The sequence below is a fragment of the Pyxicephalus adspersus genome, chromosome 12 (genome assembly GCF_032062135.1).
Source record: "Pyxicephalus adspersus chromosome 12, UCB_Pads_2.0, whole genome shotgun sequence".
NCBI lineage: Eukaryota > Metazoa > Chordata > Amphibia > Anura > Pyxicephalidae > Pyxicephalus > Pyxicephalus adspersus.
The window spans coordinates 37,481,477-37,502,832 of NC_092869.1; the positions used below are offsets into that span (position 1 = coordinate 37,481,477).

General features: G+C 38.2%; 1 protein-coding gene and 1 long non-coding RNA gene across 3 annotated transcripts in view; one reads left to right on the top strand and one right to left on the bottom strand.

Moving 5' to 3' along the window:
• Positions 1–21,356, bottom strand: part of LOC140342410 (uncharacterized) — a 94,174-nt gene that overhangs the window by 47,098 nt on the left and 25,720 nt on the right. Inside the window, exon 2 of the long non-coding RNA XR_011923075.1 lies at positions 21,042–21,091. This is a non-coding gene — a long non-coding RNA (uncharacterized lncRNA). The remainder of the gene's footprint in view (positions 1–21,041; positions 21,092–21,356) is intronic.
• Positions 1–21,356, top strand: part of INF2 (inverted formin 2) — a 47,097-nt gene that overhangs the window by 24,411 nt on the left and 1,330 nt on the right. The window contains exons 4-20 of one of the 2 annotated variants that reach the window (XM_072428576.1): positions 1,231–1,390; positions 3,741–3,774; positions 4,149–4,290; positions 5,826–5,967; positions 7,126–8,007; positions 8,941–9,083; positions 9,174–9,235; positions 10,380–10,482; positions 11,711–11,796; positions 12,850–12,950; positions 13,376–13,446; positions 14,416–14,523; positions 15,213–15,283; positions 16,426–16,546; positions 17,308–17,472; positions 19,179–19,281; positions 20,496–20,663. In XM_072428576.1, coding sequence (XP_072284677.1) covers positions 1,231–1,390; positions 3,741–3,774; positions 4,149–4,290; positions 5,826–5,967; positions 7,126–8,007; positions 8,941–9,083; positions 9,174–9,235; positions 10,380–10,482; positions 11,711–11,796; positions 12,850–12,950; positions 13,376–13,446; positions 14,416–14,523; positions 15,213–15,283; positions 16,426–16,546; positions 17,308–17,472; positions 19,179–19,281; positions 20,496–20,663 — 2,662 coding nt within the window. Of the gene's footprint in view, positions 1–1,230; positions 1,391–3,740; positions 3,779–4,148; positions 4,291–5,825; positions 5,968–7,125; positions 8,008–8,940; positions 9,084–9,173; positions 9,236–10,379; positions 10,483–11,710; positions 11,797–12,849; positions 12,951–13,375; positions 13,447–14,415; positions 14,524–15,212; positions 15,284–16,425; positions 16,547–17,307; positions 17,473–19,178; positions 19,282–20,495; positions 20,664–21,356 lie in introns of those variants that run through there. The other variant, XM_072428577.1, reaches the window with a different exon arrangement.

The window sequence follows — 21,356 nt, forward strand, 5'->3', positions numbered from 1 at the left end:
CCCATAATACTGTAGTCCCCCATTAATAAACGAAAAAATGCAACACACGGATGCCCAACTTTCCCCAACTGCACGAATAGCCAGCAGCCAATCACAGCCTAATGCCTGTTGTGATTGGCTGCTGGTTATTTGTGCAGTCAATTGGAATGCCCCATTCAATAAATCTAAATGAACATGGCATTCTGATTGGCTAGACTTGTTCCTCCTTTGATTCTCAACATTCCAAAACAACACCACGGGTTTGCGAAAAACACAATATACTGGGACCTCAATCTTTGAATTGCGATATAAAGGGGGACTACTGTAATGTGATATGGTGCCCATTCTAGTATGATATTGGTTCCCATAATTATATAATATTAAGTGAACACAATGTGCCCATAATTATACAATATTGAGTGAACACATGGTGCCCATAACAATTCAATATGATGCCCATACTAGTATGATATTGGGTGAATACATGGTGCCCATAATACTGTGATATAAGGTTATATGGTGCCCATATTAGTATAATATTGGGTAAATGCAAGGTGCACATAATATTATGATGATGATTTAATACACAATACCCATACTAGTACGATATTGCGTTAATACATGGTACTGATAATAATAATATGATATCAGGTGAATACATGGTACCAATAATAATATGAAATTGGGTGAATACATGGTACCCTTTTGGATTTATGAAATTTAAAAATGTCACTATTAGGAATTCACAGGGTGAGATTGTTAACATAGACTTGTAGTCTTTGTAATTTATGTAGGGAAATCCATTTGTTATCTAAATATTCAGCTGCTCACAGCACTGGTTCTTAAAGAGCCACCATCTGCAGATTTTACAGTAAAGGACAAAAAGCAGTACAGTCCCACTCACTGCCGCCCCCATTCATTCACCATGGGGCAGCCATGGGGAGAAGCTACACATAGCACCTCCCCCGATCCAGCGGTTCCCTGGTATGAGGAAGCTGTAACCTCACCACAACTGACCTATCCACTACACACAATGAGATTTTATCCAAAAAGATAGAAGGTTAGATTTGTCAGGAAAAGTGTGACAAATAATTAGACTTCTTCAGTCAGCATTCTTGATATTTGTTAACTTAAGATATATTCTGCTGCTGTATCCAATGTCCTTTACATTACTCCCACTGGCAAGAAAACTCTGGAAAATCCTTTGTAACATAATATCATCCTCACAAAAGATTTCCTTTCCATTACCAGGCCGTGAAGAACCAGCAATATCGATTCAGCGTCATTATGAGCGAGCTCTCGGCCACGGATAATGTTCCCTACATGGTCACGCTGCTCAGCGTCATCAACGCCATCATTTTCGGCACCGAAGAACTGCGGCTCCGTGTGCAGCTGAGGAACGAATTCATCGGTAATAACTCCACACAAATAACATTTAGTGTGAGAAGTGTAGGGGATGCTTATTATAAAATCATCGTATTGAATGGGGATCAGGTAGTGATGAAAGAGAATCCGAGCGAATGACAAACTACGAAGGTGTAGTGAGAGTTTATAAAGAGAACCAGTCAGATCTATATGGGCTGAATTATGAAACATTTCAATTTGCCTTCACGTAAAGACTGGCAGACCTGTAAAATTTTTCCCAGCTACTGAGTTTGCTCCACAGTGTCAGATTACAGAGCCTCAGATGTATTAAAAGGATCAGTTATTGATTTTGCTGTGCAATCTCAAACCTCATATTAAAGCTCACTCAAGGTCCAAAGCATTGTCACTGGAAACAATCATTCAGATAAATGAAGGAGTACAGAACACACAACGCCCATTCTGTATTATGGAGATGGGAGGGTGCAGGGCGAGTGAGCAGCAACCTGAAGCCGTCTGCGTTCATCAATCCAATATCTGTACACGTCATATTAGCACAACTGTTCATCTCAAGGGACAATTTTCTGATGTGTGTAAAAAACTTTTGGCTATGTACAGGTAGTCCCTGGGTTAAGGACATCCAACATAAGAACGACTCCTCGATAAGAACTGGGCTTCCCTGCTTGCTTTGTGCAGGACCAGTTGCCATGACTTACAGAAGAAATCTTTTTGCTAAACACGCGGAGACTGAGCTCTTCTGCAAGCTCTTGTAACCCTTGACCAAGACAAACTCTGCAGTTGTTTCTTTTTACATATCAAAGCACAGCTTGCTCCAGAAGTTTTTGTCTGTGATTAGCTCACAGTGAGGATTTTATACAGTAACTGACACCACGCTGACTAATAATATGTTGAGACAAACATCTGTCCTAATTGCATTTATTAAATGTACCTGTTCCAACTTACATACAAATTCAACTTAAGAACAAACCTATAGTCCCTATCTCATATGTAACCCGGGGAGTACCTGTACATTCATCAGATGATTGTCATATAAGAAGCTCAGTAGTGATCATCTCAGGCACACATCTAGCATGTGTACAGCGCTCCCCCGACATTGTTCATCATTCTGCGGATCAATGAAGGACTGATAGGGAAAACCAGTGAACTTTGCAATGAAGGAGGACGCAGCAGGGTGCCGCTCACTCATCCTCCCCTCTCAGCTCTCCATAAAACTGAACAGTACTCTGAGTACAGCGCTTGTTCATTCATCTGTCACTAAATACATTCCAGATCCTTACCAGCAACAGTAACCTGACATCTGTACAAGGCTTTACACTGCATATGCATGAGCAGATCTGATGACAAATTTGCATTTGACAACCAATTCAAATAAATTTCCAATGGGCAATCGTATAGTCTGGTGCCCCAAAAACACAGCTCCTACATGTGCAACATTCTGCCCGTATCTCATGTAATTTTTTTTATTTTCCTGGTACGAAACAGTGCGGGGACAGATGTCAGTGAATGGTAATATGTGCAGGGCCTTTTTTTCTGAATGGCTACACAATACAAACATTCAGTATATGCAAGCACACTAGCCCTGCAATGTACACAGACTTGTCCACAAATAGTGCAGGGACTTTTTTTTGTTGATGAGTGATTTATTACAGCTCTCCAAGGCTAGGTAGGTTACACGTTCATCAGAAAACCTGCGTGATTCAGCAAACCTGCAGAGTCTGGTCCAGGATTGAAAACCTTTGCTATCAAATGACATTTAAAAAATCCATTCCAAGTTTGCTGGAACACCCAGATTTACTGATGGACGTGTATCCTCTACAGCCTTGGAGAGCTTTATTAAATCAGACCCTTACTAAGAGCCAAATCAATGCAAATGGACAGCCTAATCACAGAGGGTCAATGCATTAAAAAGTTTTCCAGTGTCAATATTTAGATGCATTATTAAAAACTATAGAAAAGGTCCATTACACCATTCATGTGAACAGAGCTTCTGATCATTAAGGGTGATTGCAGGATAGGAATCAAAGATCACCATACAAAATGGTCTTCCATGTATCAGTAAAACATTATAAAAGCATTGTTCTGAAATTGTAAATAAATCGCTGATAATTTATCTGATCACCATTTCTGTATAAGTAAGCCTATTCTGCAGATGTAATATAATGAAGTTTGCAATAACTACAACACACAATCAGAGATTTTTGTGATCTGACATACAATGACTACCACTAGAATAAAGTTGCTTTCTATAGATGTAATACTTATGAATATAGTAAACTACAAGTATATATTAGCACCTATATCTGAAAGGGGTTAGCTATGGACTTGCTGATGATTGTAATATAGATCCTATTAATAATTCATCTATTTGTACTTTTCAGGTCTTCATCTGTTGGATGTGTTAACAAAAATAAGGTAAATATAAATCTTTTAAAATGTTATTAATGACCCACTAGCTTGTTTTATCTGAGCTCTCTGGGGCTTTTAGCAAGTAGAAAGATGAGGTCTTAGCTTTTAGCAACTACTTGGCAATTATTTTCAGTAACAAAAGAAGGAGGCAAATAAAAATTGAAATAAACAAAAAGCTGTTGTGTGATTTAGCCCAAGCAGCATTCACTAGAACAAAAATGTCCTTTTTGTGTTTGAGCAGATTCCTAATTTAATAATGGCATAGTCAGTTTACACATGATGACCATGAAACTCGTCCATTGATCCTTTTATTATTGATCAGAGGCCTTTATACCATCACCATTTTTTCTGTATAATACTCATTTACTTTTGTGATTCAGAGACTTGGAAGATGAAGACTTGCTAGTGCAGGTCTATGTCTTTGAGGAAGCCAAGTCAGAGGATGATGAGGATCTTCTCAAACTGTATGGAGGAATTGATATGAACAATCATCAGGAAGTCTTCTCTACACTCTTCAACAAAGTATGTCCCAAAGCAACTCTGCCAAAGATCTAGAAACATGCTTGTTTATTCCTCATAAAGCCAGGAAATCATTATCAGCTCAGCTGCTTTTATAACTAGCTGTCACTAATTGAGATCAGTCTTGCAATGTGTTTTCAGTAAGTTGTTGATTTGTATATTATGAGGATCCGATATGTTAGTGGGATTACAAGAAAGAGAAAGCCAGGAGTAGATTTCATCAGTGTGATAATGGTATACTGTTCATATAGGAGGGAAGAGTTGGAGGAATGGCACAAACGCTTCAAAATTAGCATTACCAATAGGTGTTCAGCACAATTTATATATCGATAATGTATATTTACTTTGCAAGTGCTTTCAGTTGTGCTTGGCTGGAATTGTCTGGTTAGTTTATTTATTATTAGTTTATTGCATGTGGATACAATACTATAACCCTTTTTGGACATTGCAAAGAAAAATGCATACTTACTTAGTCCTGTATACCTTGACTGGAACTAGACTGGCTAGTGGAATGGTGAGGCATGGAGTGGCAAAGCTGCAGGCTGTATTATTATTATTGCACAGTATTTATATAGCGCTGACATATTACGCAGTGCTGTACTAACAAAGTCCATAGTCATGTCACTAGCTGTCCCTCAAAGAAGCTCACAATTAAATCTCCCTACCTTAGTCATATGTCTTTAATACAGTCTAAGGTCATTTTAGGGGAAGCCAAGTAATCTAACTGCATGTTTTTGGAATGTGGGAGGAAACCCACGTAAACGTGTAGAGAACCTACAAACTCCATGCAGATAGTGTCCGGGCCGAACCTGTAATCCAGCACTGCAAAGGCCAGAGTGCTAACCACTGAGCCACCGTGCTGCCCACATGAACTACTCAGGTCAGCGTTTCAAGGTCTAAACTTTCCGATGGAGAGTATATATGGGTAGCACCTGGGTAAAACACAAAAGCCCACAGCAACTGCATAAGGGCAAATTCTAACATTTTAATTTTTCATCTAGGCCATCCAGTATAAAGATTTTAAAAAATTTCAACCAGATACAGCATTGTTTCTCAACTAGGGTTCAGTGGAATCCTATGGTTCCTCCAGAGGTTGCTAGCATTCCTCCCAATGGCTATCAAGAGGAATTCTTCCCAATGATTACCACACTAATATACTGTGAGCTGTGTATATAGTAATTATAGAACGGGTTACCTGAAGAGCTGAAAGTTATTTTAAGGGTTCTCCATGTTAAAAGAAATGGTAAGATACAGTATGCAAACATAATAAAGACAGGTTAGATTTAAAATGACCTGCAGTAATCTATCCATGTGTGTACACCTCTGCTGTCTCTATTTTATCCAAGGCCGTACTCCAGGAAATATTTTTACAAATTTATTAGGCATTTTTAAACATTCACTTTGTGTAAAATCCTGGGATTGGTTGATGAGAAATAACATGATCCTGCAAGAAACACAAATTCTATTTAGTATGTAGACTGTTTAATTTTTGTTAATTTTGTTATATACTTTTTTGATTTTTTTTTTATATCTTTTAGGTCAGCTGTTCACCACTATCAGCCCAGCTTCTATTCATTCTGCAGGGTCTATTGCAGTTTGATGTCAATCATCCATCAAGTGCTATTCTCTGGGAGGCCCTGGAGCTGCTGGTGAACAGAGCTGTACTGCTTGCAGATGACTGTAGGTATCATAAACACCAACACTTATTTGGAATTTCAGTATTTACTGGTAGGCAGGGGTGGGGCAACTTCAGAAGTTTTCACCCACCCCCAAGGGCTGCAAATATACCTTTTTTTCAGCCAGTGACTTAAAGGTGAAATTAGTTGCTGTTTTACCTAACCTGTAGGGTGTAGCTTACAGAGTATAACTGTAGTCTTGCAGCCAGAAAGGACAAAGTCTTTGTTAGGTTAGGCCTAAGTCATCCTGATTCCACATATTATTAATAAATAATATTTATATAGCGCCAACATATTATACAGCACTGTAAATTAAATAGGGGTTGCAAATGACAGATACAGACTGACACAGGAGGAGGAGAGGACCCTGCCCAGAAGAGCTTACAATCTAAGAGCTGGGGCAAGTGTCACACAATAGGAAGGGGGATATTGAATTGTGGGAAGTAGTGAGGTTTAGGAGACAGAAGAAGATGGGTAGGCAAGTTTGAAAAGATGGTTTTGAGGGATCTTTTAAATGAGCAGAAGTAGAAGCAAGCTGAATATGACAAGGAAGACCATTCCAGAGAGTTGGGGCAGCTCTAGAAAAGTCTTGGAGCCATGCGTGTGATGAGGTTATCAGTGAGGAAGTCATTAGTATGTATCTGTTATCTATGAGACTGGATTTATTTAAAGGTAAAGGTTCCTGAACTTTTATTTTTATCATCAACGGACTTTCCTTCATAGTGAGCCACTGACTCAGAACATATATGTGGGACAGGTGCCTGAACTGGTTGCATAATTGTGCATAACAAGTAACGGCTTAATAAATGTAGCCAATAATGCTTGAGCAGATGGTGATAGGACATCCCACAAATTCTTTCTTGCTTCCTGTATTTCAACTACTCCAATGTTAAGAGGTCCTAGGGCATCTAACAAGCACTTAGTGGGTATAAAAAAGTTTCCTGAAATAAGTTCAGGGAAGAATGGAGATATTTCCCTGGTGAATGAGATTTGCATAGCTTATTTAGCTTATTTATATTTAATATAAATATATTAATATTTTTATATATATATATATATATATATATATATATAATTTGTGCATATACAGGGCCATAGTTCCTGTGCAAGCCAATTTAACTGTAGCTTTTGTTTATTTGTTTGTCATCACTTTTTTTGACAGGTAAAGAAAGTACCCTTGAGGGTGTTATGGATAGGCTCTTAACCTCAAAAAAACACCCAAGCAAACAGAAAAGCCAATACAGAAATGTTGATAAAGTTAATGTAAGCATACAAACGGACAAACCTATGTATGAATCCAGCAAAGAAGAAATGAACAGTTTATCTCTAGCTGATGCATTAGCTGAACCCCTGGAAGATGTTCGGAAGGGATTGGTTCAAAAGGCTTCTTCCAGTGTTCCTTCATCCAAAAGTCCTTCAACTTCCATTCCGTTACTTGGTGCTGATGTGCAGTTTACTCCATCACCACCTCCACCACCCCCTCCTCCTCCCCCATGTGAGATGCCATCTCCTTTTCCTAGCATGAACTCATTTCCTTCTCCCCCTCCTCCTATTCCAGGAGCAGGAGTAACCCCTCCACCTCCTCCCCCTCCTCCCCCTTTGCCTGCTATGGGAAGTATTACACCAACTTCACTTCCTCCACATGGCACAAACAGTATTGCACCTCCCCCACCACCACCTCCCCCATTTCCTGGCATGGGGGGCATACCACCGCCTCCCCCATTTCCTGGCATGGGAGGCTTTCCACCTCCTCCCCCATTTCCTGGCATGGGGGGCATACCACCACCTCCCCCCTTTCCCGGCATGGGAGCGACTCCACCACCGCCTCCCCCTTTTCCTGGTATAGGAGGCACCCCACCACCGCCTCCTCCATTTCCCGGCATGGGACCACCACCACCTCCAGGAGGCTTCAGTGAAGAAGTTGTTGTTTCCCATGTAGGTTATTCAGTAGGATCGTTCAAACCAGCTTTCTTCAAGGTCAACAGGCCATCTATAAAAATGAAGAAACTGAATTGGCAGAAATTGCCTCCTAATGTTGCCAAAGGTAAGACTTTAATAAGTTCAAGGTACCAGGTTCTGTCTTAAAGCTGAAACAAGTATCTAGTTGTATGTGTTGTCATTTTATTCTAGTATGCTCTAGAATTGCCTTTCCCAACTTCTTAGGTCTTAGGGGTTACCACTGCAAGAACAAATTCATTGGGGATCAGTGAAAAAAATGCACGTTACGTTGGTGGTCACCGGGATGAATGCCTCTTTTTACAATGACGTAATTGGTTACTATGCCAAGTGGCATTGGTCCTTGAAGTAGGTGGACACAATCAAAAAGGAGGTTAATCAATCACAGGTCAAGGAACCCCAGACAACCTCTGGAGGAATCCTGGTTTAGCACCCTTGCTCTAGATATGAGTAGGGAATGCACAATGCAGTAAATGGTGCTTTTTGTTGTAAGCTTGGTTTATCATTGAAAGAGACTATGCTAAAAGTGAAAAACAACATCAGTTTTAAATGCTGTGTTTGAGTAAAATGCAATGACCAGTCCCATGACCTCTAGCTGATTGATAATGTTGACCCATATAAACTAGAATTTCAGAGATTTTACATTTGTTGTGCAGAGGAAGTATTGGCTACAACTATCTGTATAGCACAAGAAACCAATCACTTCTGCTTAGGTGACCGAGGTGCAAGTGACCGAGTTACAAGTACCAAGCTGATATGGAGAAAGATTAGAATGGACATTCTAGACATTCTTTCTACTGACCACCACACTGTGAGCTATACATAAAGTATTTATAGTAGGGGTTCCCCAAACACCTGAAAGTTATCTCAAGGGGTTCCATATTTTAAAAAAGATAGGGAAACACTGAAATGGATATGGCCAGAGAAAATGCCACCAATCATTTTAATCCTTATAAGGCAAATTTGATTGCTGACTGGTAGTTATGTGTTTATTGTATTTATTTTTTGATATCTCTTTTAGATGGACAGTCAATGTGGTCTTCCGTAAGCACTAATGAAGAAACTCTGGAACCCAATTATTCCAGTATAGAACAGCTATTTTGCCTTCCACAAGCCAAAGAAAAAGATAAAGAAGCAACGCAGACTAAGAAGCCACCTAAAGAGGTATACCTTTCATTGTAAACCCCACCAACCACTTCTAAAGCGTGCTGTGAAAAGTTGGGTTTCTTATTTTCCTTCTTGTTTTTTTAACAGATTTCATTTTTGGATTCCAAAAAGAATTTGAATTTGAACATATTTTTAAAGCAATTCAAAACGTAAGTTTTTCTGAGTGAGTTTTAGTGCTCACATATTCAAGTCTTTGAATAATAAAGCTCTGTGTCATGGCTCGCATACATCTGTACTGTATGTGGTATAACAGGTTAGGATGGGCAATGCCTACACATTTAACCATATGGGGTTATTACACTTCTGTGTCTTCTGTAGAAAAACCTCTACTGAGGAATATTTGGATTATGCCTATTGCTGACCTCTTTCCAAAGACCATCTGTCCCCAACCGGTTTACGAACTTTCCACTTGCCTAAATTTGCTGTCCATGTTCCTTGTTGGAGCTTTTCCAGTTGGGGAGACTGGTGATCCAGTGCTGTATTTGATTTGACCAGTCCCTTCGTCTTGGCATCGTTATGCTGTGCCTCCTTCTAAAGCCTGAGAGCACCCCACGGCTGGATAGGCAATAGAAAGGATCCCGCTACTCTGCTGTAGGAAGTAGAAAAGACTTGGGCCCATAGAGGTGACCCCCAATGGTTTCTATGGACTTTTTGGGTTACATACTTGTGAGTAACTCAAAGTAATAAAGACAGAGATAACCAAACCTAACATGGTAAGAAATGGAACCTTCCATATATCCCTCAGTACTATACTAGAGTGGACTGCCCATTTAAAAACTTTCTTACTAAATTTTCTGGCCTCACTTGTCCAATATTACAACTCAGTACAGGTTGATATTCAAAAATCCAGCAAACTCTGGACCTGAGGAGTGGCGGATTTTTTCCGGCTTTTTGAAGGTTATACTCACCTCCACACACAGGCCGGCCTTTCTCTCGCAGCACCCGCAGACATCTGGCACAGTTCGGAGAACAGGCAGCAGGGACGTCTCAACGTGTCTTTAGTGTAGCAAGAAAGACCTAACAGCTGTTTCTGGAGAACAGAGCCATCAAAACATAAATGGCTAAACAGTGTACTGCAGTCCCTGTAATGAAAATGTACTCCGAAATTCATGCCGGAAAACTGAAGTAAGCGGATTATTAATGGCCGGATTTTCGATCGTCAACCTATATAACAGAATCATTGTGTTATTTTCACCCAACTATATCTGCAACAGTTTCTGCTTTTTTTCTATATTAGATATTTATTTAACCCAACATATCATTAACACAGTTTATCTTTATTTTATTTTGTAGCTCCAATGAAGAAGTTGTTTCTCTGATTGAGAAAGGAGATCGGTCGAAGTTTGATATCGAAGTTTTAAAGCAATTCCTTAAGCTGCTTCCTGAAAAACATGAAGTAAATTTGATTTTTTTATACCATTGGTATTACAGTGGTTTTGAATGACATAGTAACTGGTAGTCTCTTGGGATTAGCCTTTGCCAACCGGGTTGGATTTGAGAAGGACCATGAGCAGTGTGTACAAGCCTGTGTCTATACTGCTCACTTTTAGGGGACACTGCAATTCTTGCTAGATATTTAGATTGATTTCTCCTAAGGTACCAATGGACATAAGATGACACCTGATCTGTTTTGGTCCAACCCTTAGATGACCCCAGCACCCATTTAATCTTAGTTGAGCATGTTCATGCCACAAACTATTGTACTTTAGAGCAGTCTGATAACCCTCTCAAGCCTAATCGTTCCTTTAGAATATCTTTTTGGAAACAAGCACTTAAAAATTGTGTGCCCAAGTAGTTTTTAACTATAGAAATTCCCTACAATGCCCAGCAGTTTTAGCAGAACATCCAGCCACACAGCACAAAATCCCCTGAGAATCAGCCAAGGATTTGCACCATAAATCTCATTAACATCAGCCATCTTCCTATTAGCTTTGATTTTAGTTCTTGAACATTACTTTAATATGCAGTCACTGCTGATTACAATATGTAAAGAGGAGTAAAGCTGGTATGAGTAATGGCACGATTCTATAGATGTCTGCCTTTGTCCCTCCCCATAACATGATTAGTTATGGGATTATTAGTCCATACAATAAAAAATTGTAGTATTGGTTTGGTATTTATTCCTATGAAGTTCCAAGGGTGCTAATATTTTGGGAAAACCAACAGATATTTGCTGTACTTGCTGACAATGTTTTAGCATGAAAACTGAAAACCAATGAAGCCCTACACTAAAGGATTGGAAATCTTCATAAAGTACTTTATAAGATCTGATACAAGTACCTTCGATTTTCCCTTAACTACTCATTGGAGGAACAAATTACGAGTATGAGTTTTCTTGAACATTGGGATTAGAGGGAGTTTCCTAAATATTTTTTGGAATGTAACAATTCATGAAACCAGCAACTCCCCCCCCCCCCCCCCCCATTTGATTTGGTTGTAATTTGCATCAAGTTACCTTCTTGTTCTTTAGTTTAAAAATCCTTAAAGGTAAAAAAGTTAGAAGATAGTATAACCATTTTAATAGCAAAGATTCTGCCTTGCATTAAAGATTAGCTTTTCTTTGTGTTATATAACTGTTCTCAGTTACCAATATCCCCTTTCCTAAATTATTATGTCATTTGCAGGTGGAAAACCTAAAAGCATTCAAGGAAGATATTTCCAAATTATCAAACGCAGATCGGTTTTACATGCTGCTTCTCGGGGTGTCCAAGTAAGTGTTTTTGGATGTAGAGTATCATTGTGAAAATGCCAAGGCATTCCATGTTGGTTACAATAGCATTTGACTTCAAATTTGCTACAACGTAAGCTTAAGCACATAGGTTTGCAAAACAGAGAAGGGGATATTGCTATTCTCTCTGCACTTTGCACATCAGTGCAAATCCACACCGCATTTTGCAGACCCTTTATAAAATGTACGCAGCAGTGTGAAGCCTTTGGTGCATTGTGGAGTTCTCTTCACTTTCCTTTGATTTTTTTGTTCACCTTTTGCTTGCTTTAGAACTCATACCACAAGGTTTTATTATTAGACTTTTAATTTTTTTTTCTTTTTTTTTTGGCCACCATACAAATATTCCACAATTTATACATGACAATCACATGCATATATCTTGTCCAGCCTGCCAAAGTCATAAATCTATAACAACTGCCTGACCTTCTGAATTGCTTGATCTTCTGCAGAATAATCTGCTGAATCATTTGCCTTCTTGTTTTGCTTGAATATTTCCAAGCTTCTCTGACTGCTGAGAATTGCACAGCTTGGGATTCTCGGTAACAGTGAATACATTGTATGGTTATGGCTTTGCATGAAATTACTTTTACTTATGAGTATTGGACAAAATTGGCACATACTTATAGGAAACAGTGAAATAAATAGTAGAGGGTTGCTCAGAATGTATGGAAAACAGATGTGAATATTGAGTTTATGGGGAATACATTTAGGGGTTATAAACCTAATAGTATGGCTGGATACTTTCCCTCATATTGCACAGTTATAAGGTAACACAATCCTCTTGCATTATTATTATTATTTGATGTTTTGGCTTTATGGAAAAAGTTGTCTGTGATATCTCAGGAAGCAGCTTGTTTTTTGAGGGGGCTTCCAATTAGATGGTGGAATTTGTTTGGGGGCCATTGGGACAGTGGGACATAGATGTCATGTGAGGTGTAGCAGACAGTTCTGGATTATCACTTATCCATGATCTGTACAATTATATATTTGTACAATGCAATAAAAAGGTTTTATTATATCACATTCTGTTTGCAGCTACCAGCTTCGAATTGAGTGTATGCTGGCTTGTGAGGAGAACAATGTAATGCTGGACATGTTACGACCTAAAGCTCAGACAGTCAGCATAGCATGTGACGGTAACTATTCTATTACTTTCCATTATTACACATAAAAGTAATATTGCTGCTGCCTGTGTTTCTTTTTTTTCCTGTAAGGACCAATTCTTTTCTTATGAAGTAGGTGAAGGATAAAATTGGTGCCTGTTTCTTATTCGAGATGCATCAGAAATTTTTCCAAAATTAATTGAAAATCTATCATAATTGATTTCTCTACTGAAGGATTTCCCTCACTTCTTACTCTGGTGACAACTCATCATAATTAGAATTTCTTTATTGTTCTGTGTTGGTGAGTCATTACGGGACAAATAGATGGGCAAATCTCTCAGTGGGGACAAAGGCAGCATTAAAATCACAATGGGTCCAACCCTTTCCTACTTTACAACTCTAATCTTCAACTGAGAATTTATGGTATCAGAGTTACTAAAAATCTTTTTTTTTCCCAGATATCCTTACCAGTCAGAGACTTCCACTCTTTTGTCAGCTTGTTCTGAAAGTTGGTAACTTCTTAAACTATGTGAGTATTTGTCTCCAACTTCATTTATATTAGAAGTTGAAATGCATTGATAATAAGTCCTGGGGGTTATATCCAAAGTGCAAGGCTTAATGCCTGGTAATTATACTTACCATTACCCCCACTCCCTCACAGGCTTTTCCTAGTGCCATTGGTCCCTAACAAGTTCTCTGTAAGGCTTTCCGAGCTGCGGTTACAGCCCGGATTTCCTAGACAATACAATAGCCGTGAAAGTGAGAAAGAAATGGCCGACCCACAGCCCAGAGTGTCAGACAGAGAATGGGTTTCTCTACTGTAGTTTAGCATTACAGTTCGGTCATCTTTCCCCCAGTTTATTGCCATTTTTTTGCCATCATGTGTGCTATACAGCGAGCCTGGATGGTTCCTGCTGCTCATTCCTGCACATGGGGATTACAAAAGGCTGATACTAAACATTGCATGGGTACTTGCTTGGGTAGTTGCATTTAAAATACAGTATATGAAGGTATAACTGTGTTTGGTGTTTTTGAACCTGCTTGCAGTTAAGGGTTTAGTTTCAAGTTGCAGTCTTGGTGACCATTGTAACCTGTAGCCCAGCATGCAAACTTGGATATTATATGTCTGTATACATATTTATTTGTTTCAGTTAATGCATAGCTAGTAGTAGTTGCTCGCATTCAGTAGGATCTGTTTTACACACCGAAACATTTCCAGTCTGGTACCTTGGTGACCTCTAAGGCTTGTCCTTTGGTGATGGACACTTATGAGATCATTCAGAAGTTGTTAACATGCACGTTTGACCACCTTCTGATCTGCTTAAAGCAGGCTTTAACACATGTTGATTTCCATGGAACTGCAAACAGCCCCTCCAATCATAATAGTGAGTCATGTTCACCATGGTGGGGTAAAGCCTGGTATAGGTGTTACCAGGTGTGATATGTTTTATATTAATGTAAAGGCTTTTATTGAATAATTCTATCTTCCATATTCCAGGGAAGTCACACTGGCGATGCAAATGGATTTAAAATAAGCACTTTACTGAAGCTGACTGAAACCAAGGCAAATCAAACTCGCATAACCCTGCTACACCATATCCTGGAGGTAAGAACTCTACAAAGAACTCCAAAAATCCAAAAACTGTACTTTTTTCAGACTTTCCTACAGCAACCAGAATTAAAAAAAATTTTGCAGTCCAAGTTGAAAAAAAAAATGAAAACTAGCGAATGATTGGTTAGGGTGAACAGCATCCATAATGAATAACCAGTGCGTGTATCTATGGTCATGTGTGGTTTACACTTTTTAATTTACTTATTTTTGTAAATTGTCCAGTAATATTAGTTAAATTCTGAACATAATTTTTATGTATAATAATAAAATTGGGGAGTTTTACCTAACTCCATTCCTAGCCAAGGTCCAGTTCATGTCTTAATAATACTTATGCCTAACTTCGAGTATACCAGAACTCCTTTTTCCTGCAAATTCTTTACTATGCCTCGATAATGTCCCATTGCTCGGATATTCCCAGTTCTTATCTGTAGCTGACATCAGGTCTAGAAGTTGGGAATATCTCGGCAATGGAATTTCCCACTGACAGGATTAAGGTTTGTAGTAGCTAATTGTGCTTCAGATGAGCACATACAAATTTTTTTTTATTAGGAAAAAAAGTTCTAGAGCTCAGGTACATGTTAGGCTGTATCATATCAAACCCTCCTATTAGAGGAGGAGGCTATTTAGAGAAATTCTTCCAGACTATAAATGTCACTGACTTTACTAATTATCTCTAATTGCAGGAAATAGAACTAAATTACCCCGATCTTACTGAGCTTCCAAATGATCTTGAGAAGGTTGCAGCAGCTGCTGGGTAAGAAATACATAACGGCTTATAGAATTATGTATACACAAAATATTTGGTTGTTAAATATAATTGCACATCTTTTAGAGAGTTTAATGGATTTTTGTTATTATCCAGTATTTATATAGCTTTGACATTTTTTGCATGGCTTTACAAAGTTCATTGTCATGTCACTGACTGTCTCTCAAAGGGGATCACAATCTAATGTCCCTACCGTAGTCATATGTCTAATGACAATTTTGAGGGGAAGTCTCCTACCCTAACTGCATATTTTTGGAACGTTGGAGGAAACCAACAGAACTATGGGGAGAACCTACAAACTCTTTGCAGATAATGTCCTGGCTGAGATTCAAACCTGGCATCTAGCGCTGCACAAAAACCAGAGTGCTAACCCCTGAGCCACCATGCTGGCATAATGACCTACTTTTTATTTAAATATGGAACTTTAAACTCCCTTTTACATGTTTACTGAGCTAATCCTACCTGCTTTACCTACAAAAGCGTGGTGATGCGGCTCATGCCACTGTTTTCTTTTTTTTCTTCTTTTTCTTCTTTTTCATTACTCTCCTCCATAGGGCTCCATTTTTAATGGGAGAGAGACTGTAAGCATTCGGCTTTTTCTCTGCTTATTTTACTTGGTAATCTCTCCAATATTAAAGTCAAGGCTCACCTGTCCCACTTTTCCCCAAACAGAACCAACATTGATTTGCACCCAAAAATAGCTGTCCACAGATACTAGAAGTAGGCTAGATTCTGGAATGTTGTTTTATAATGGTTTATTGATGGAGTCATGTTAATTGTTTTTATTATTGAAATACCAGCATCATTAGCAAACTCAAACCAAGCATTTTTAAGAGCGTTAATATCTACAATCATAGCTGGCAGTGTAGATAAGTGGGACATGCACCTATTGGTAATATTACTGGTTGTACCTAAGGAGCAAATATTAGAGTAAAGCAGAACTAATTTTTAAAGGCCAACTAAACCTTTCAATTTTAATACTATGTGCCGCATTCAGGCTGTATACACAATAATTAATATTAGGACTCACAAACCACTTCCGCTTTTTCCCCTGTGTGTTTTCTGAATGAATGACATTATTTCCTTGGTTTTGCTTTAAAATGTCAACTTTTTGTTTTTGAATTTTTTAGAGTCAATATAGAAAATCTATATACAGAAACCAGTACTAATCAAAAAAGACTGAAGGATCTGCAGAATAAAGTTTCCAGTTCAGCAGATGATGTGAAGGAGCAATATGAAAAATCTCTTCAGGTATGTTCCAAGAGAGCGGGCATACGTGCTAGTGGGGCTTTTCTGATCCTTAGCCAAAGTGGCATTTGTATCTTTAAATTGCCCCTGCATGGTTGCAGCAAACAAGGTTTTTATTATGTCTTTAAGCGCTATGCAGGAGAGTATTTCTGTGCCGTTTTTACACTGCTTATTTAAACATAAAATAAAAATTAGGGGTCTTGTTGAAGTTGTTAAGAAACAACCTAATATTAGAAGAGGGACTGCAATTGTAAATTACAATGTATGTAATTTATTTATTTTTTTAAAAAGGAATACTCCTTAGTAGAGACACCGGAGCAGCTTCTGTGGCTCCCAAGTCTTTCTTTTGCATAGTTGTGCTTCTTGACTTTTTTGGCTGTCATTAAAAAAAAAAAAATGATCTTTTACCAAGCACCAACCCACAGGGCTAATATTTAGCTGGGGGCACAATAATACTGTAGGTTCGGTTGGCAAGTAACACTATAGTATGGGATGGAGTTTTTATTTCACTTTCATATCGCGAATGAACGGCTAGTCATAGGATGTGGTTAGGTTTCAAGAATCAATAGACGTCACCCTGTGGAAGAGGGTAGTCTTTTATAGACCTATAGTTTTAAATTGAGTCCCACAAACTGCAGATAACACTTATTACTCAGTTAGAGCAACAGAAAATAGTCATCATTGTTTGAAGAAGTGATGTTTTATAGATACAATGTGACTTTCTGACATATTTGTAATAGAGAACTTTATCTTCTGGTTGGTAGGAGTGTGCTAATGCACTGAAGGACTTAGAGGAACAACTGGAACTCCTTTCCCAGAAAAAGAAGAAACTAGCCGATTACTTATGTGAAGATGCATCCAAGTTATCTCTGGAGGAAACATTCAGTACTATGAAAACTTTCCGAGAACTCTTCCTAAAAGCCAAGAAGGTTTGAAATTCCTCTTTGTATTTATTGTCCTAGCTCATACCTTGAGGTGGCTATATACTATGACAATTATATCAGATAAAAGGTTCCATAAAAAAATTGAATATAACTGTAATCTATTACAAAAAGGGCATTTTTGATCAATACAATATATTTATTATGAATGGGTAATGCCTCTTGTTTGTTCCACAATGGGCATTTTCAGCTGGAAGCATGACCCAACAACCCAACAGCCACCAGCCAAATTTTGATTGTTGTAATGATAAAAGGTTGATGAGTAATGCCTTTTGTATGTTCATTTGATGTGCATTTTCAGCTAGGAGTGTTCCCAAACAACCAGTAGCCAATTAAAGTATTCCCTACCTTTTACACTTACCCAATAGTTGGTGTACAGGTCAGTTGGTCAGGGTGAATGCTAGATTGTAAGATCTTCGGGGCAGGGTCCTTTCCTCCTGTATCACTGTCTGTATTAGTCTATCATTTGCAATCCCTATTTAATGTACAGCGCTGCATAATATGTTGGGGCTATATAAATCCTTAATAATAATGGCATTTGTTAGGGAGAGCTCTTAGATGAATGTTGGCTTTGCTGGTCAATGGATGTACAGCGTTGGGCAAGTAATTGATCCATATCTGTAGATATTATTTACACTGGCAATGCAAACCTTTAACTAGTATATGGCTACCTTTTAGTCTACGTCACTCTCTCCTATGATCTTTCCACAAAATGATTACCAACTGTGATGTTTTTTGTTTTTTTGTTTTTTGTTTTTTTTAACTTTTTCATTTTGATAGAGGAGGTTGAAACTCCATATTTTTTCCTATTTTCTCATAATAGAGATTTTGCTTTAATTACCTTTACTTTATTTATCCTTTTATTTTTTTTTATTTATTTTTTTATCAATTTTTATTTATTTATTCATCCCTATTTATTTTTTTATTTATTTATCAAAGTAATAGAAAATCTCTCCAAAGTTAGGAACATGCCATCTTAAACAGTTAGCTTTGTATTGGGTGCCCCCATTGTAAGATGGTGACGGCTCCAAATTCTGATTTACCCTCACCTATATTCTTAGTAAAATATCCCAATTTGTCCAATAGACAAACTGAGAGGCTGAGAATCCACCCAACGAGAGCATGGACATCAATATATATATATCATAGACTGGTTATAGAAATGGAAGCCCAAAGACAGAAGGACAAACACTGAGCAATCAGGGAGTCGCACTAATAAATAGTTGGGCTATTTGAGCTCTGTGACTGATACACAAGGTGCAGACTGATAAAAAGATTGCTGGTGAATAAAACAAATTAAAAAATTTTTTATAAAGTTTGCCTGCTAACCTCCTCAAAACTGAAACTCTGAAAGCTGTCATATGAATATTTGCAAACATGATCCAGAGTTTCCCTGATTGTTTTTGCTGTGTCAGACCATAGGATTTTTGTACATAAGAATAAATGTTAGAGGATGGACTACCCTGGTTACTCATTGCTTTATCCTCCTGTCCTACAGGAGGATAAAGCAATGAGTATAGAGGTCTTTAGTGCTGCTATGTGATGCCACATTGGTATTTCATGGGCTTGGCATATGCAGTGGTTTGATGAATTTGCTTGGCATATACTGGTTTTGTAGTACATATCTATCATAACTTGTTGCCATTTCTGGGTGCACATCAATGCATGATTACTTAAATATATTTTAATCGTAGGATAATAAAGACAGAAAGGAGCAGGCAGCCAAGGCTGAAAAAAGGAAAAAGCAACTGGAAGAGGAAGAAGCCAAGAGACAAAAGGGTGAAAATGGAAAAATTAGTAAGTCATCCTCACATAACCGGTCTCTAAACAATGTATCATTCACCCCAAAAAGCTGAATATTGAATAAATAAAATCGGAAAAAAAAATTCTACATGCCTATAGGTCAAATAAGGCACCCGGATCTGCTATGGATTGCGCATGTGTAAAGATGCTGTTTCTATTCCTTGTGACCTATTTTCTGTTCCTTCTACAACCCACTATTGCTCCATAACAAAAACAGTGAGTGACCGTAAAGTGACCACCAGTGACTGTCAATAGAGGAACTTGGTTGATTAGAATAGAATGTAGAGGGTAAAACTATTAGACCACAGCTGTTAATTAGTGTTTGTGATAATCACTTAAAAGAACCCATTGATCTGTTTGATGATTACGGAATCATAGGGTCATCGTAAAGAACATGGAAATCACAAAATTGAGATTTCACAAATAGGGAGAGCGGGCTTAACCAACTGCTGCCTTTTTATATTTAAAGTGCTCCAAGGATAAAATGCCAGTGTTATTCAACATGAGGGCGATCACTTAGAAGGTCAGCTCTTTCGGGAACCTCTATAGTGGACAGTGGAAGGAATTGTCACCCTTACAGATAGTCAAAAAGATCATTGGTGTCAGGTAAAATTACCTAAGAGTCACAAATTGCTCTCCCAGCAACCTCTGGAGACACCCTAGGGTTCCGTGGAACCCTGGTTGAGAAATGTTTCTCTATGCCATGGATTTGTTTGGATCATGGGTGTTCCCAACTACTGAAATGCATTACCACTTCTCCTGCTGCATTTGCCATCATGTACATTTCAAGCTTTAATGGAAGTATTGGGTACTGACCATGAAAAGTATAAGGATCGAGGTACTCAAAATCAGGGGCTGTGCCACTGGGTTCCCCAAAAGGAAAACAACTTTTCATCATATCCTTATGTTAAAATATAAGTTTAAATTTCCACCCAGCGTATGGCAGCTGTAAAGGTTGTGCAAGGGTACAACGGTAAAACTGTACTGAAATGGTGAATACAAATCAGAACTCTTGGCTGACAAAACAGAATCACATTGGAGGCACACAAGTATAATTGGTCTCATACAGGATACTTCCAAAACACGCAAAAACTTTCATCATTTGAAGTACTAAGTAAAATATCTATCTTCCCTCCTCCTTCACATTGACGTATTTACTGTAAAACAGGTATAATGTAATCTAATTTTTTTTATCTTGTACCGTCTAGTTCGAAAAGGTGCTGTAAAGTTGGAAGAAGGCTGCATTATCGATGCTTTGTTGGCAGATATCAAAAAAGGTTTCCAGCTACGCAAAACTGCAAAAAACAAATCTGAAGCTGATGGGTCACACAGAACTTCTACAAATGATTTAAGCACAAAACCTCTTACAGAATTAGGTATGAGATCTGCTGTCTCCCAATTGAGGTCACATCCCCCAAACAGAGACTAATGGCTTTCCCTGCAAGCTTTTCTGGACTATTTATGAAGTTGCATGCTGCTGCTGTTCTTTAAAAAAAATTGCTTGCTTGCAAAATTTGCATGTGCATTGTTTTACTAATCGCATTCTTTTCATTCCTTGCTAATAGTTGGGATACAGGAATCAGCTAACTGTATTCACTCTTAGGATTTTGAAGCACACCAATGAAGACAATAGGATGAAAGATACTGCTTTCCCTTTTGTTTTAGTAGCAACATGTTTACCTTTGTGCAGATTCTTAAAACTTAAAACGCATATATATGCACAATTTAACAGCAAATTGAAATTTTAGTCCTACCTCAACATAATTGCCACCATAAAGAACTTTCTCCAGACTTTGGGATTGACCTGGGACAAAAAACAGGTTTTGTAAATACAAGAGAAAATATCTTCCTGATAAAATAATGGCATTACAGTTTTGTAGGAAAGAAGCAGTCAGAATTATCCAGTATCTGAAGCCAGACATCTATAATATACTATAAGTGATGTCAGACATTCCCCGTGCCTTCACAAGCTGAGTATTTAGACAACCGACACAATTTCAACTTTCATTTTTTGTGAGTAGTACAGATTTAGATTAACCAGAACTTTTTAACTTTAGTGACAAAAGACT